At 41.3% G+C, this 18344-nt stretch overlaps 1 protein-coding gene and 1 pseudogene across 5 annotated transcripts in view; one reads left to right on the plus strand and one right to left on the minus strand.

The window, feature by feature from the left end:
* PDE4DIP (phosphodiesterase 4D interacting protein) overlaps positions 1-18344 on the plus strand; it is a 122854-nt gene that overhangs the window by 672 nt on the left and 103838 nt on the right. Inside the window, exon 1 of one of the 5 annotated variants that reach the window (XM_067467687.1) lies at positions 14083-14248. The exons of the other annotated variants lie outside the window; for them this stretch is intronic. Within the exon in view, the coding sequence (XP_067323788.1) occupies positions 14238-14248 (11 nt within the window). The 5' untranslated portion in view covers positions 14083-14237. Of the gene's footprint in view, positions 1-14082; positions 14249-18344 lie in introns of those variants that run through there. 5 annotated transcript variants of the gene reach the window in all.
* Positions 4248-5148, minus strand: LOC137096821 (claudin-34-like; annotated as a pseudogene).

Raw genomic sequence — 18344 nt, forward strand, 5'->3', positions numbered from 1 at the left:
GAAGGGCCCTCAAGGTGCTTTAAATCAGTCAACACTGCCCTACAATCCAGATCTATCCCCATTCTGAAACTGGATCATGGGGCAATGTCAGCCCCCATCCGTACTACAAAATAAAATCCGGATAATCTGTGTTGAACTGGATTATATGGTAATGTAGACTCCTATAATCCAGTTCAAAGCAGATCATGTTTTAGGGCCTTGGTACAGTCCGTGTTATAGGGCAATGTCAGTCCCCATCCGCACTGCAAAATAAAATCCAGGTTATCTGCTTTGAACTGGATTATAGGACAGTGTAGACTCTTATAATCCAGATCAAAGCAGATCATGTTTTAGGGCCTTAGTAAAATCTATTTTATGGGACAGTGTCATCCCCCATCCACACTGCAATATAAATTCCAGATTATCTGCTTTGAACTGGGTTATATGGCAATGTAGACTCTTATAATCCAATTCAAAGCAGATCATGTTTTAGGTCTTAGTAAAATCTATTTTATGGGGCAGTGTCATCCCCCATCCACACTGCAATATAAAATCCAGATTATCTGCTTTGAACTGGATTATATGGCAATGTAGACTCCTATAATCCAGTTCAAAGCAGATCATACTTTAGGATCTTAGTACAATCTGTTTTATAGGGCAATGTCATCCCCTATCCAGAGGCGGCCCTAGGTAATTTTCAACGGTAAGCAAACTGTATTTTGGCACACTCCCCCTCCCCCCCCCCCCCCCAAACCAATCACTGATATATATTTTCTGTTCGTCGTGGGAGTTCTGTGTGCCATATTTGCTTCAATTCCATCATTGGTGGAGTTCAGAATGCTCTTTGATTGTAGGTGAACTATACATCCCAGTAACTACAACTTGCATATGTCAAGGTCTATTTCCCCCCCAAGAGCGCCCCTGGGCAAAATCAACTATACTGCAAATGCTTACAATGGGTTGAGCAGCCCCTGCCTCTATCCGCACTGCAAAATAAAATCCAGATTATCTGCTTCAAACTGGATAATAGAGCAGTGTAGACTCCTATAATCCAGCTCAAAGCAGTGGACTCAAACAATGCACATATGGAGTATTCATGCCAAGTCTGGTCCAGATCCATCATTGTTTGAGTCCACAGTGCTGTCTGGATGTAGGTGAACTACAATTCCCAAACTCAAGGTCAATGCTTACCAAACTCTTCTAGTGTTTTCTGTTGGTCATGAGAGTCCTGTGTAACATGTTTGGTTCAATTCCATTATTGGTGGAGTTCAGAATGCTCTTTGATTGTAAGTAAACTATAAATCCCAGCAACTAGAACTCCCAAATGACAAAATCAATTTTTTTGAGTGATGGTCACTCCTTGGGTTAGTAGGTGTTTTGCGGCCAAATTTGACGGCAATTTGTCCAGTGGTTTTTGAGTTATGTTAATCCCACAAACGAACATTACATTTTTATTTATATACTAGCTGTCCCCTACCATGTGTTGCTGTGGCCCAGTCTGGTGATCTGGAAAATAAAGTAATGAGAAAGTGTTGGCTTCTAATATATGTAATGTCTTTCTGCTTGTCGGTAAACAGTATTTCTTGCTGTTTCTTTGCCAGTGTTGATGTGGAGAGTGTCTGGTTTGCCTACTCTGGAACAGGCAACATATCATTGTCCTTCTTTAGAGGCCCCTTTCAAATCTTTGATACTGCATCTGTCATATACATATATGTGTGTCTGTGAATGGCTGGATGGCTCTTTGTCAGGAGGGCTTTGATTGTGTTTTCTTGCCCTGGTGAAGGGAGTCCAATCCATGTTATGGGGCAATTTCTCCACCTGGGAAGTCAAGACCCCTGGGGGACACTGGGGGGAGGGGTCAGAAGGGTCACCAAAGACTACCAGAAAGCACATTATTTTGTGTTGGTCGTGAGGGTTCTGTTCCCCAATTCTGTCATTGGTGGGGTTCAGAATGCTCCTTGATTGTAGGAGAACTATAAATCCCAGTAACTACAACTCCCAAATGTCAAGGTCTATTTCCCTCAAAGAGAGAGAGAGAAAAGAGAGAGAGAGAAAGGGAGGGAGAAATCCATCCCTAGGAAAGGAAATTCACTCCTGAAAGAGTTATCACCAAGAAAGGTGTCTCCACTGAAGCCTGATCACCAATCCTTGTTTCTACCACAAGCCACATTTTTTCAAAATCCAATGATCACAGCGACAGAAACTTCTGAAAAGGGGCACAGACAGCAAAACAAACACCATTGGGGTGTTAACCCTTCTAATGCTGTCCAAAGCTGAAAGAGATATACGTATTTTGGACTGGAGTGACGCTTAGGAATGTACCTGTTCTGACAAATTCAACTTAAGAACAAACCTACAGAACCTGTCTTGTTTGTAGCTTGAGGACTGCCTATATTGCAAAGTAGCTTATAAAACTCTGTAGGGAATCCTGAAGAGGTCCAATCATATATATATATATGTGGTCTGTAATATTTATATTTATCCATCTGGTTTAAACCACTTGTATTTTGAGATGCAAGATTAAGGTCATTACAGATGCAGATATTCATGAAAGGACTAGCCGTCCCCTGCCACGCATTGCTGTGGCCCAGTCTGGTGATCTGGATAATAAAGTAATGAGAAAGTGCTGGTTTCTAATATATGTAATGTCTTGATGCTTGTGGGTAAACAGTATTTCTTGCTGTTTCTTTGTCAGTGTTGATGTGGAGATTGTCTGGTTTGTCTACTCTGGAACATGCAACATATAATTGTCCTTCTTTAGGGGTCCCTTTCAAAGCTATGATACAATATTTGTGTGTGTGTAAATCATATATATCTATCTATATCTATGGCTGGATGGCTCTTTGTCAGGAGGGCTTTGATTACGTTTTCTTGGCCTTGTGAAGTGAGTTGGACTGGATGGCCTTAAGCATTTTCCGTTGGTCATGGGGGTTCTGCGTAGGAAGTTTGCTCCAATTCTGTTGTTGGTAGGGTTCAGAATGCTCTTTGATTGTAGGTGAACTATAAATCCCAGTAACTACAACCCCCAAATGTCAAGATCTATTTCCCCCAAACTCCATCTGTGTTCATATTTGGGCATATTGAGTATTAATGCTAAGTTTGGTCCAGATCCATCATTGTTTGAGTCCACAGTGCTCTCTAGATGTATGAACTACACCTCCAAAACCCAAGGTCAATGCCCACCAAACACTTCCAGTATTTTCTGTTGGTCGTGGGAGTTCTGTATGCCAAGTTTGGTTCAATTCCATCGTTGGTGGAGTTCAGAATGCTCTTTGATTATAGGTGAAGTATAAATCCCAGCAACTACAACTCCCAAATGACAAAATCATAATTTTTTGAGTGATGGCCACTCCTTGTGTACTGAGAGGTTTTGTTGCAAAATTTAGTGTGATTCCGTTCATGGGTTCTTTTGTTTTTAAGGAACTCATTATGCACAGAGCATTTATATATATATATATATATATAAAAATAAGCCAATTGCTCTCAAAGGCGTTACTGGATTCCTGTATGTCTTCTGAAATAAAAATCATTGTATGTTACTCCAACTTCTCCCCAAACCAACCCAACCCAATGAGAACCCTTGGATTCATTGGGGGTGTGACAATTAAAATATCAGGTACTGCGTGCTGGCATGCAAAAATCCCTGGACTTCAAGTCAATCACTGCGGTTGTCATTTCCACTGCAGAGGAGCCAGAACATTAAAGCCACGGCCTTGGAAAGATAAGTGTTGGGAATATAATTTCCAGAATCTCTGAGGCAGAGTGACCAATGGCCATGGTTGACTGGAGGAGCCTGGAAGTCAAAGTTGGAAAACGTATCATTTCCAAGTGCCAAGTCTAAGGCACAGTCTCAGCTTCTACAGGGAAAGTTGATAGTTTTGGCCCACGTTGTCTGGAAATGTCTTGTGTAACCCTGTCCTCTTCTCCAGCTCCATCCTGCTGTGGCAGACAATCAAGAGCAAGGGTTTTGTGGTGTGGAAAGCAGGGAAGGCGCAAAATAATATTCCTTCCTTGCAAAGAGCAGCCTAAAGCATAGGCACTTGGCCATCGTTTAAGACTCTTCTTGGTTATCTCTCTTACACTCACTTGAAAACACAGAACAAGACAAAACAAAGCCACGGTGAATTTTGAATTTATTGGATTAAAAAACAATTTATTCTGCATTTAAACATATTTAGAACCCAAAGTGAAAATAGAAACAGCTCAATGTAAACACAATACAAACAGCAACCGTTTAAAACCTCCCCCCACCTCCACCCCCGGCATAGATGCCTTTAAACATTAAAATATTGTTCTTCGGATCTGTATATCTCAAGAGAGATAGCCGACCCACAACAGGGACAGGGTTCAGTGTCACCATTGGGATCCTTGGGCATGACCATGATTATCCGAGGGAATCCATTGAATCTAAACCAGCATTTCTCGCTGAGAATCAAGATGGTGCTTGATATCAGGAACCCAGAAGAAGAAATCCCCAAGATGGAAGACCCAATCTCCTGCTCATAGGGAAGATAGGGCAAATAAAACCCTTCAGGGAACACAATCCCTTCTTTTACCAGGACAGACTGCATATTCCACAAAAGTGGGATCAGCATGATTAAGCCAGAAAATAAATTGAGAACTCCCCCAACCCAGAAAAAAGTAAGCAATACAATTTTAGGCTTCACTTTCTGGAAAAGCTTCCATAAGGAAAAGGACACAAAAACTAGACCTAGGGATCCCACAATGCAAGCTAAGGACATCAAGTCCTGCGTAACAAAAACTTCAATGGGGAGGGACCACTGTTCGTCTAAGAACTCCAGGCACTGCCTCTCCGTGGGCTCGGCTTCAGGTCTCTCAAGGCAGATGCCCCAGATCCCGACCCAGATCTGTCCCATGTCGATGCCAGGCATGGGGAACCAGACTCGCCATTCGTCCATTCCCATGGCAGTCAGGCACAGGACCCAACCGATGACTGAGATGACGAAGCCCAAGAGACGAAGGTAGGCCAGCTGGATGAGGCGAGGCGCAGCTGGGAAGTCGCCTTCAGACAAGCCTAACTTCTGCCTTATCCACTTCTCCATGCCAAGAAATCTGTGGATAATGAAACAAGACAAATGGTATTTATGGAGTTACGCACATTCTCTCATATAGGAACCTCTCCTCTGTTTCAGAAAAATTGTGATACATAGGCAAACCCTTCTCGTGGTTTTCAAAAAAACCTTTTCTATGACAGAGGGTCCCATGCCCTACTTGACCCACAGAAATGGATAGCCCACTGTGAAACATGTCAAAATGAATTCCCTCTGTTGACATTTTGTCTGTTCACAGGAATGGACTGGATGAGGGCAAAGAAATGGAGGCGGGATCCAGGCAACACAGGAGTGCTCCTGATCAGTCCCAAGGCAGGCGAGGGAATGGGGACCGGGCCTGCACGGGATGGGATTCAACCAGGGAATAGATATCAACAAAGAATGGCTTCTCTGGATCTTTCAAATGGGAGTCTGACCTGAAACAGAAGACTCGAATCTGGCTGGTGATTTGTAAAACGAAGACCGGAAGATGGTTTGGGCTCTTTGCGACGTAAGAGCTGAACCTGGCTCACGATCTGTCCAAGATGCCCCTGAACAACGGACCAACTGCGATGATCTTTGAACGGGACGCCATGGAAACCGCTCTTTCGAGTTCTGAAACTGTTTAGAATGTTGTCAATAACGGAAAACCTGAAGACCAAAAGATCAAAGGTAGATTCCACCCGGGACATTGATTGGGGCCTTTTCAGGGGTGGGGGCTTCTGATCCCCCAGGTATTGAGGAGGAGTCCCCCTTAACACCAGGCAGACAAGGAGGGACTGAGGGGAACAGTAGTTTCAAAGCACAGGTGCCCCAGGAGTATATATTTTAATGGGGTTTTAAAAATAAAATAGTTTAATTACTTTTAACTATTGTATTTTGGGAACACTATATTTTTTTTAATTCATTTTTATTGAAGTAAAAAATGGAACAACACAAACATGTCAGCATACAAGACAAACAACCAAACACACCCTTATATTAAAATGACTACTACTACTACAATTAGTGGCTGAATACTTCCCTTTGTGTATACTAAATTCTTACGTACTTATCAACGCCTAATTTAGCTAAAAAAACACTATATTTTTTTATTTGTTGTAAACCACTTTGAGTATCAGATTGGAAAAAGATGGGACACACATACATGTAACAACCTTTCATTAGGAAGGGAACACTCTCTTCCCTTCCTAATGGGCTGGACTGGTAGCACAACTGGTTAATCAGCTGCAATAAATCACTGCCGACTAAAAGGTGGCAAGTTCGAAGCCCTAGTCGGGGTTGAGTGCCCGACTGTTAATAACTGTTTTTAAAAAGCTGTTAAAAATTGCCTAGCTCACTGTTGACCTAAGCAGTTCGAAAACAGCTGGGAGTAGAGGAATGAGGGATTACTTAAAGCGGAGAGGCTATTTTATGATACCATAAAAATACCAGAGAGCAAGGAGAAAATACTACGATCAAAAAGGCTCGACGTCATAGTGGACGAAGCAACAGCTCCACCTGTGGCTGAATCGAGCAGCCTCCAGGATCCAAAATGGAAGAACTGCTGAATGGCCTCTGTCTGTATGTCTTGTATGTCAAAAATGTTTGCTGTGTATATGTACATTGTGATCTGTCCTGAGTCCCATTCGGGGTGAGAAGGGCGGAATATAAATACTGCAAATAAATAAATAAATAAATCCCTGCTTTGCAAATATGGACTCAATTTGTATGGCACCATTTTTTTAAAGTAATATTTGTTACATTTAGCTTAAGCTGTAAACTTGCTTACGTTTGTAACCTCCTGGCAAGATAGTTTCAGTCCATTAATATATTTATTATTTCATCCCCATTTATAAAATGGGGGTGGGGAGACCTTTCACAACACCTCATATATCAGGAAATATCCTCATATACCAGGAAACATCCTGCTGCAGGATGGAAATTTCCATCATCCACATCTAACATAGGACTGATGGGGCCTGAGATCGAAAAATATCTCAAGAGGGAATCCTGTTTCCCCGAGCAGTGCAGAGGCAGATATGGACAGGTTCAGGGAGCTCCAAGGATCAAAAGAAGAGGGCACCACAATTGAAGGGAGATGTTGACAAGCTGGAATGTGTTCAGAGAAGGGCGACTAAAATGATCAAGATCTGGAGAACAAGCCCTATGAGGAGCAGTTAAAGAGCTGGGCATGTTTAGCTGAAGAAGAGAAGGCTGAGAGGAGACTTGATAGCCATGTATAAATATGTGAGGTGAAGTCATGATTCCATTTGAACATGAGGAAGCTTCAACTAGTCCAATGGTCAGCAGCCAGGTTGCTCACCGGAGCAGCGTACAACTCCTCTGTGACGCCAGCTCCACTGGCTGCTGATCAGCTTCCGAGCACAATTCAAAGTGCTGGTTTTAACTTTTAAAGTCCTAAACGGTTCTGGCCCAGGCTACCTGTCTGAAAGCATCTCCTGTTATGAACCATCATGAAGTTTAAGATCTTCAGGAGAGGCCCTGCTCTCGATCCCACCATCATCGCAAACGATATTGGTGGGTACAAGAGACAGGGCCTTCTTGGCAGTGACCCCCAGTCTCTGGAACTCTCTCCTTGGGGACATCAGATTGGCTACCTCCTTCCTGTCCTTTAGAAGAAAATTGAAGGCTTGGCTTTGGGACCAGGCGTTCAATTAGTGGACAGCGGCAACTGGAAAGAAGACTTAGGATACCTGCAACATTGAGTTAACCCAGACTTGGTTAACTCAACTGCAACATTGAGTTAACCCAGACTTGGTTAACTCAACTGCAACATTGAGTTAACTCAGACTTGGTTAACTCAACTGGCATGTTTAATCTATTGTTTGATGAATTATTTTAATTTTAATGTATTTTTTACTTTTTTATATGATGATACCATTGTACGGTGCTTGTGTGAAGCCTCCCTGAGCCCTCCTTTGGAGGGAGAAGGGCTGGGTAGAAATGCATGAAATAAATAAATAAATAAATAAATTTCCTGATTGTGAGAGCTGTTCAGCAGTGGAACTCTCTGCCCCGGAGTGTGGTGGAGGCCCCTTTTTTGGATGCTTTTAAACAGAGGCTGGATGGCCATCTTTGGGGGAGATGCTTTGAATGTGATTTTCCTTCTTCTTGGCAGGGGTTGGACTGGATGTCCCACGAGGTCTCTTCCAGCTCTATAATTCTAGGAGAGGGATATGCCAAACATCCAATAGAGCAAGCTGATTGGCCACAAATTATTGACTGACAGCAGGAGTGTCTGGCTAGGTGACTACAAGTTCTGAAGCGGTGCTAGCCAATTTTTTATTGCCTATCCCTCTTGTAAAATTCTGATTGTACTGAGAAAGAATACTAAATTGCAGTCTTGTGTGGAAGTAGGCACATGTCAATCTGTATTCTGTTCATTCTAGCAATCACAGCATCAAAAGTTGCTGTGATTCTTTTCAACTAAAATTTTGAGCACTTTATAGCAAGTTGATCTATGCAGAATGAGGGGATTTCTAGAGAATTCATGTATCAGCACCCACGTGCCAAGTTGTCAGATAAGCAACCTATCTGCTGCTCCAAATGTTGCTCCATGATCTTTGGAAAAGATGATGACTGTACAGGCAAAGATGATGCAGCTTTACAGTGCAACTGTCATGCATCTCATAAATCCCACTGACCTCCCAGATCAACAAAGAGGGCATTGCTACTTTCACTTCAGACTGTAGTTCTTTCACAAACAGGAGCCTTCCACAGTAGGTAGTTTGATGAGTTGGTCAGGTTCATTCTACATGCATTTAGCCAATTAAATGAAGCGGCGTGGGTACAAATGGTTATTTGGGTTTACACATTTTGAGTAAATTAAGCATCACAGACGAATTGAGTCTGGAATGTCAAAATAGAAGAGACTTTGCTTTGTGTAGATCTCCAATCAAGTTGTTTAATTTTCAAATTAACTAAAATGCATAGTAGTGCCTCTCAGAAGGAGCCAATCTCCTTATTTATTTTACTGATTCTCACTTGTACAATTACTGTTTGGTAAATAATGTTAACACTTAGCATGTATGGCATTTTATAGTATTCAGAGTGCTTCACAAATGTAATCTTTGCAGTAATCGTGTAAAGGAGATTAATTAGACAAAGCATAACTGTATGCTCACAGAGGTATTTATTAATTGCACAATGCTGCTTGATTAGTCAATTGGGACATGTTCCTGTTCATGTTTATCATGTAAATATGCATGGGTATCACACAAAACATGCAATGTTGCATGATGCACATGTTCGTCCATGTGCAGTTGTGTGTGATATTGACATGCAGTTTTTTTTATTTTGTGTCAAAAACATCGCATAAAATAGTTTATCTAAAACTGATTAAATAGTTTATCTAAAATGGATAAAATAAAGGGATCACAAGCTGCTAGATAGTTTTAGACCAAAAATGGGCAACAGCAACTGTATTATATGTAGCTTTAAACCAAGGGTCCTCAAACTTTTTAATCAGAGGGCCAAGTCACTGTCTTTCAAATTATAATTATAATTTGAAAAAAAACATGAATGAATTCCTATGCACACTGCACATATCTTATTTGTAGTGCAATAAACACTTTTAATAATTAAAATGAAGAACAATTTTAACAAATATAAAGTTATTAGTACCGTATTTCAATGGGAAATGTGGATCTGCTTTTGCCTGATGAGCTAGGGTTGTTGTTGTGTTTCAGACTTAGGTTGACCTTGTGCGAGGGCCAGGTAAATTACCTTGGAGGGCCGCGTCCGGCCCCCGGGCATTAGTTTAAGGACCCCTGCTTTAAACAATTCTTCCTCTGTTCATGAGGCAGGGCATTGTGGGCAAGCATAAAGATGCTGAGTTGTTTGTTCTGCTCCACAGTTGCACAAGGTGGAGGATTCTTCTAAGTAGTGCCATTTAGCCAGGTTATCTTTTGATCTGCCCACTCCACTTCTGAGTCTATTTAGGGACTTCGAAGTTGCCCATTCTTAGTTTGTCCTGGAGGAAGGCCCTCGTGGGGGGGGGGGGCATCCAGTTGGAATTGCCTGATTTTGCTGCCCACAGAGATATTCTTACTGTTGCCAGAGGAACATTTAGAGGAGTGGTGGTTCTCATGAAACTTTTCCTGGGAGTAGGCTGATAGCCATATAGTGGGTGGCTTTCACAGTTGTTCAGAGTGTTCACAACCACGAAAAATAGTACAATATATGACATGTCCACCTCTCCAATCTTGAACTGCATTGGACAAAATTCTTCATCTGCATGAAATGTAGCATGAATAAGAGACCAATAGGATTCGTCCTTTCGAATATTTACAACCCGGGACCTCAAACTTCGTAAACAAAGGGCCAGGTCACAGTCCCTCAAACTGTTGGAGGGCTGGACTATAATTTGAAAAAAGCATTTATGAATTGTGCACTCTGCACATATCTTATTTGTAGTGCAAAAAACACAAAACAATACAATAATTAAAATGAAGAACAATTTTAACAAATATAAACTTATTAGTATTTCAATGGGAAGTGTGGGCCTGCTTTTGGCTGATGATATAGGATTGTTGTTGTTGTTGTGTGTTTTCAAGTTGTTTCAGGCTTTGGTTGACCCTGAGCGAGGGCCAGGTAAATGACCTTGGAGGGCTGTATTTGGCCCTCAGGCTTTAGTTTGAGGACCCCTGATTTACAATGTTATATTTGCCCATGGCAATGAGATTCCATGTATCTTGCTTCAAATCAGTTCTTGTGGCTGTTGGTTTAGGATTCTGAGTCCTGAATTTTGTCTTCACAGAAAGATAAACTTTGGCCAGACAATTCCTTTCACCTATTTTTTTAAAAAAGAAAATTTGTCCAAAACAGGAATAGGATTTTGTTGTTGTCTATATTATGAGCTGCCTTGGATCCCATATTGAGGGAGAGTGTGTGTGTGAAATAAATTAAAAACATACATACATAAAAAAGAAAGTGAACCGAAAGAAAATGTTTTTTTAAATAGAAAAATCCAAGGAGAAAAGAATTAATTAGCTTGCAGTTCATTTGCTCTATACATGTCTTTTGAGAGTCTTTTTCAGTCATTATTATTATTATTATTTCTATCTTGAAGACTGGACCAATGCTTTTTGTGCATTGAGGTCTGTGTATTTGGCTTTCCTGCCTACTCGCTGCAGGTCTTTAAAAAGGGAAGGGGAGGAGTTGATCAAAGGGAAAACATGATTTCCATGTCCTGCCTTGGTACAGAGGCAGCTGTGAGTTTGGGCTCTCAGGAATGTGCTATTTTGGGCATAAGCTGCAATTATGGCTCCTGTGGTAGGATCAGAACTCTGCCTATGACTCATAAATAGAATTCTAGTCCTCACCACAGGAGCCACAATGCTGTTTCCCCTTTGATCAGCTCCTCCTCTGCCTCTGCTTTAAAGTGTGCCGCATTATGTACAGGGCAGTTAGATTCAGACGTCACTGGATACTCCCTGCTTGTTCACTCAAGGCTTTTTGATTTACTTAAGCACATGATGGTGCCATCATTTGTTGATCTGTTATTTTGGAAAATGGCATTCATAGCCATTTGGGAAAACCAGCAATCTTTTGGAAAGGCATGACCTTGTTAGAGATCATAACCTTTTGTAAAATATAATCTTTCAGAGAAGAGTTAAAAACTTGCTTGAGTCAACCTTCTCCTTAGTGGTAAATATCCCCTAGTATTCATGCAAGGCAATTAGGTTTCTCAGCTGTCAGGCTGATATAGCTTGATATCTCTTTGAACTGTTAGGAACAAAGATATGCCAATGCACGAAAAACAGCAGATTTTCAGAAGTATTATGCCTCTAGCCATGTTCTAGAGGCATTTCTCCTGACGTTTCGCCTGCATCTATGGCAAGCATCCTCAGAGGTAGTGAGGTCAGCTGGATTCAAACCCCTCGCGTCCCCGTTATTCTCCCGCTGGGTTATTCTCTCCTGGGTCAGCCTGCGGTTTGAAGTTGCCAAGGAAGAAGCGGGAGAATAACGGGGATGCGAGGGGTTTGAATCCAGCCGACCTCACTACCTCTGAGGATGCTTGCCATAGATGCAGGCGAAACGTCAGGAGAAATGCCTCTAGAACATGGCTCTATAGCCCGAAAAAACCCACAAGAACCTAGTGATTCCAGCCATGAAAGCCTTTGACAATACATTGAACATCTATGGTATTCTCCCCTTAAAACATCTTGGTTTAAATCATGATCTCAGGAGACCCAAAATAAGTAGTCTTTGTTAAAATAACATAGTTGATTTACTCATAAACCTCATGTATTCAGCATACAGGTACTTGGCATGTCAATCCAGTTACAGATAGGATTCAAAGTACTGTATATACTCGAGTATATGCCTAGTTTTTCAGCAGTTTTTTAAGGCTGAAAAAGTCCTGCTCGGCTTATATTCGAGTCAAGGTTATTTATTATTTTACCCTGTTAGAAATACATAATTAATGTGTTGTTGTTGTTGTTGTTGTTGTTGTTGTTGTTGTTGTTAGATTGATCATTCTACTTTATTATTGTTTTTATTATATTTATTATTTTACTCTATTATTACTGTTATTATTACATTTCCATTATTTTACTCTATTATTATTAGTACTATTATTACATTTATTATTTTACTCTCTTTTTATTGGAAGAATATGCAAGCACATTTACATTGAAGAAGGTTAGAATAATGGTTTAATCAGAGTTCCACAGTCTTATCTTAAATTATAGTTTCATGTAAATATTCAAAAATTTAACCTACCGGTGCCTCAATTAATGTAATTGTATTGTATCTATTTGGAAATTTACCATTAGCTGCTGCATTTCCTACTCTCGACTTATACTCAAGTCAATACGTTTTCCCAGTTTTTTGTGGTAAAATTTGGTGCCTCAGCTTATATTCGGGTCGGCTTATACTTGAGTATATACGGTAGTTTCTCTGTGCAGATAACAGGGCATCTTTTTGTATAAGCAACCACCCAAAATCTCTGGTTTGAGAGTCTAATGGAGTCTCTACATTCTAAAATGGAGTCTGCGATCTGAATAATCCCAGATCTGGTCACATGGTCTGCAGTCTGCAGTCCATGTTGTAGCAGGACCAAATGTGTGTGTGTGTTGAAGAAAAACTTTATGATGGTAATTATTGTGTGCAGCAGGTAATGTAGGTCAACCAGCAGACTTGGGCTGGTAATGTAGATCAACCAGCAAACGATGGAGTATAACTGTATGGGTTTTTTTAGAATACAGTGTAGTGGAGAGCCTTTTCTCTGAGGAGGTCTATGCTCAAAGACTCTGCTCTAGGGAGCATGTTGGAGAGAACCTATTATGCTGCTCTAAAGGAGGCTATGGTGGAATAGCTGTTTACTCAAGGTTTATGTTTTGCTCTCTCATTTGACTTAAAATGAAGATGCCTTATTTTGTGTTACTTACAAAGACTATGTAAGTTTCTTGCACTGTGGTTTTTTGTGTATGTGTGCAATATTGCAAGTTTGTTTTTCATCTCTGCTATTAAGAGTAAAGATTTTTCTGTCCATTTTTCCTCTTGTCTGCTAGTCTTGTGCATTTGGGCTTGGGACGTTGGCTAGAATATGCTTGCTGCGCAACACCTCCCACAACATAGAATTGGTGAAAACTGCCTACCAATATACAAATTTACAATACAGGAAGCAATCTGAATTATATACAGACAAAATACTAGTGGAGGCTTGAAGAAGGTTGCTATTTCCAACAGTAATTTCAGATTACACAGGACACAGTGTGTGTGAGTAAGTGTGTCAAGAGAGAGAGTGCCTCAATGAAAACCCCCAGTTCTGAACATAAGCCCCCCAAGTTTGGTGTGTGTGTGTGTGTGTGTATTGCACATGGCAGTTTCCTCAACCTGATGCCAGCAGTTTTTGTTTTTCAATTGCTTTTGCTGTACTCTGGTCTGATCGGCAGTTGTCTGTCTGGGCGCCACCTCCATATGACTGTTGTGCAGAGAATCCTGAGCCAGCTGTTCATTTGGGAGGCTCCCCTTTCTCAGGGCCGTGTCACTTACCCACCTGCCCCTCAATCATGCCATATGCCTTTGTTTCTGGTTGGGGTAGTTGCAGTTTTAGGCCTACCATTTGAGATCAACAGGGGAAGGATCAACTAGGGAAAAGCCATACTGTGAACCAGCCAGATTTAAGGCAGAGAAAGGCTCTTTCTCTGTCTCTTTCCTAACTTCCTTCCTGGAAGTGGGAAACTATCCCTCCAGAGCATGGCAAATAGGTAAGTGGCAGTTGCATTTCTTTTGAATAGACTGTTAGCAGACATCACATGCATTACATTATGTAACAAAATCTGTGGAAAAAAATCGGTCCCTGGTTTGAAAGTGTTATTTCCTGTTTAATTGTACGGTACTTACTTTGAAAGTAGTTGTTATACTTCAGAAACTTCATTTTTGTGGCTGCCACAAACAAAGTTGAGTTGGTTGAGATTCAGTGAAATATTCATTGAAAAATTATAGCAAACTGTGCTGCAGTATGTCCTGCAAAAGCAAATATTTTGCAGATTAATAAACTTTTCCATGTTTTTTTATAATATAACCAATTTAAAAATGACATTTATAACCCAGGAAAAAATCGTGTTACCTAGTGTTATAGATTGTCTTCTTGCCCCTTTCACACAGCTGCATAAAATCCACATTGGACTGGATTATATTGCAGTGTGGACTCAGATAATCCAGTTCAGATCAGATATTGTGGATTATCTTCCTTGATATTCTGGGTTATATGGCTCTGTGGAAGCTACACTACTTAATATTGACTTGTGCATATGTCAAAACATCTTTGACTAATATTTTGATTTTTTTACTAATATTTCTAGACTTTTATGTGAGCACTAGCCGTCCCCTGCCATGCGTTGCTGTGGCCCAGTCTGGTGATCTGGAAAATAAAGTAACGAGAAAGTGATGGTTTCTAATATATGTAATTTTTATGCTTGTGTGTAAACAGTATTTCTTGCTGTTTCTTTGTCACTGTTGATGTGGAGAGACTGGTTTGTTCACCCTGGAACATGCAAGATATCATTGTCCTTCTTTAAGGGTCCCTTTCAAATCTATGATACTATATCTCTGTGTGTGTGAATCATATCTATCTATATCTATGGCTGGGTGGCTCTTTGTCAGGAGGGCTTTGATTATGTTTTCTTGCCCTGGTGAAGGAAGTTGGACTGGATGGCCTTAAGTGTTTTCTGTTGGTCATGGGGGTTCTGTGTGGGACATTTGGCCTAATTCTGTCGTTGGTGGGGTTCAGAATGCTCTTTGATTGTAGGTGAACTATAAATCCCAGCAACTACTACTCCCAAATGTGAATGTCTATTTCCCCCAAACTCCAACAGTGTTCACATTTCAGCATATTGAGTATTTGTGCCATGTTTGGTCCAGACCCATCATTGTTTGAGCCCACAGTGCTCTCTGGACGTAGGTGAACTACAACTCCCAAACTCAAGGTCAATGCCCATCACCCCCTTCTAGTGTTTTCTGTTGGTCATGGGAGTCCAGTGTGCCACGTTTGGTTCAATTCCATCGTTGGTGGAGTTCAGAATGCTCTTTGATTGTAGGTTAACTATAAATCCCAGCAACTACAACTCCCAAATGACAAAACCAGTTTTTTGAGTGATGGTCACTCCTTGGGTTAGTAGGTGTCTTGTGGCCAAATTTGGCGGCAATTCGTCCAGTGGCTTCTGAGTTCTGTTAATCCCACAAACGAATATTACATTTTTATTTATATAGATGTATGTTTTAATTGTAAATTCATAATTCTTTCAATCTTTTTAAAAATATTCCTCCTTCTCATGAAATATTTTAAAAGTAGTGTGGAAGGTTGGGAGCAAGAGAATTCAAATCATATAGTCCCAAATTCAGAGTCAAACACAAAGAGAACAATTATTAAGCAGAGATGATGTTGAGTGAAATGATTAAATCAATAAATTTAGATGGAAACTATGTATTCCAATTAAGATGTGTGGATTCTGCGGAGGAAAGAACGTCGATACAGCATTTTAACTTTCTTGCCTAGTGTTCATGCTCAGTCACTAGATTAAGTGATCTAATAATAGTGATACCCCTCATCTAAAAATCTGCCTTGTGATTATGAAACCTTTACAGTTTAGCTACAGTATTAAATTAGTCCCTTTCCGGAAGTCTCGGTATAGTTGTACCATACTGAGTATAGCTATCATTGTTATGGATCATCTCAAAAGGAGCTGATATTTTAGTTGCAAAGAAGGCTCAAGGGCTATTTCTTGGTATGTCTCTGCCTTGTATATAATCCTCCCTATTGATTGCAACAAAACACATTGTCACAACCCTCCCAAGGGTTGATATAGTTTCTCTTGCTTTCTGTCCAGCTCTTTCAAGAAGCATAGGAAGAGAAAATTTGAGTACTAAATTGATTTAACAGAAGGGGCCATCCCGACCTTCCCATCTGCTAACCACTAATTTCTTTCCACTTAGTAACAAGAACCAGGATGATGGCAAGTGTCTGAAAGCACCAGGCTCAGGCATGTAGCCGGGGGGGGGGGGGGGGGGCTTGAGGGGCTTCAGCCCCTCCCCCCCGGAAATTCTCATGGTGGTTCGCGAAAAGGCCTTACTGGTGCATTATTTAAACTGTTATGTTTATTCATATCATGATCTGATCACCATACTCAATATATCTCACATGCATGGGGGTATTGGGGTAATGATACAAAAGGTTTGGTAGGGTAGACTTCTTTCACTCAGGCTCAGCCCCCCCCCCTCCCGAAACTCAGCCCCCCCGAAACCCCCCCCCTGAAAAAAACTCACCCCCCCCCCCCCGAATCGAAATCCTGGCTACGGGCCTGACCAGGCTTGTTGCATGTATGGTTGTTTAGGCCACGGCTTCTTAAATTGTGAGTCCTGACACCAAATAGGGCCAGCTTAACTCAATTTGGGGGTCCTGAACTTTTTTTAGAATATTAGCTAGTGGCTGTTTTAGATATTTACATGAATCTCTTGTGCAGCATTAACAGCGGATGTTGTAGAAGATGCTTTAGCTGTACTTAATAAAAAGGACAATTCGCCTGTTTAGCCAGCCTTGCAATTGCTGATTTGTTATCAGTGTCTGTTTGATTTTTATACCATACAAACACACACACATATATATACATACATACATACACTAGCTGACCCCAGCCACGCTTTGCTGTGGCCTCAGTTTGGTTACTTCTTTCTCTACCTCTTTCCTTCCTTATCTTCCTCCTCTTTTCTATCCCTTCCCCTTTTTATTCTTCCTTCCTTCTCTACCTCTTTCTTTCCTTTCTTCTCTCCTTCCTTCCCACTTTCCCAGCCCCTTCTCTCCATCCTTTCCTATGTCTCTTTCCTTCCTTCCTTCTCCTTCCTTCCTTCCTTCCTTCCTTCCTTCCTTCCTTCCTTCCTTCCTTCCTTCTCTCCTTCCTTCCCTCCTGCTTCCATTCCTTCTCTCTTTTCTCTTTCCTTTTCTTCTTCCTTCCCTCCTTTTTTTGCTTCCTTCCCCACTTTTTCTTTCCCTTCCTTTCTCTCCTTTCATACTTCTCTACCTCTTTCTTTCCTCTCAAAGCTGGTATGGCCAGCTCTTTCAATTGCGCAGGAGTGGGCAAATTGTTTCCATGCATGCACTGTATCATCATTTAGGTTTTTTGGGTTTTTAAGTCCCTTCCATTGTGTTTTTCAGTGTTTTATGAGTGATGGTCATTCATTGGCCAGTTACCAAAAGAGAGGACTCATGGACACTGGATCAGTAGACCAAACTGACAAAGAACTTGCTTCTGAAAGAGCACCCATCCTTATTTTGGGGTAATCTGGGGCCTCTTCTACACTGCTATATAATTCAGATTATCAAAGCAGCTAATCCAAATTGTCTGCTTTGAACTGGATTATATGAGTCTACACTGCCATATAATCCAGCTCAAAACAGATAATCTGGATTTCATATGGGAGTGTAGAAAGGGCCTGGGATAAACTTGTTTAGCCCTGTGCTAAGTAAAATCTGGGAACGCTCCTGAGTTTGGATGAAGCTCTGGAGCAACTCCACACTTTGGGCGCAGTGTTGACAGCAGGTCCGGGTCTGATGCTGAATAGTCTACTGTCCACACAGCTGCTGACACAATTCTCCTGGAAAAGGGTATGAATTGGGTGCTTGCCATTGCTGCCAGATGGTCACAGAGTGCTCTTGACTGGACACTTGATGCCGGCCATGTGGGCACCTCTGCTATGTCAGCTTGGGTTGCCTGCATTGGCTTGGAGCTCCCCTGAAGCTCTGCAGCCATCTGATATCAGCAATGGGAGATGGTAAACTGATGGTCCAATGGAATCAAACTAGTTTTT

This window comes from Anolis sagrei, chromosome 4 (assembly GCF_037176765.1).
Source record: "Anolis sagrei isolate rAnoSag1 chromosome 4, rAnoSag1.mat, whole genome shotgun sequence".
Classification (NCBI taxonomy): domain Eukaryota; kingdom Metazoa; phylum Chordata; class Lepidosauria; order Squamata; family Dactyloidae; genus Anolis; species Anolis sagrei.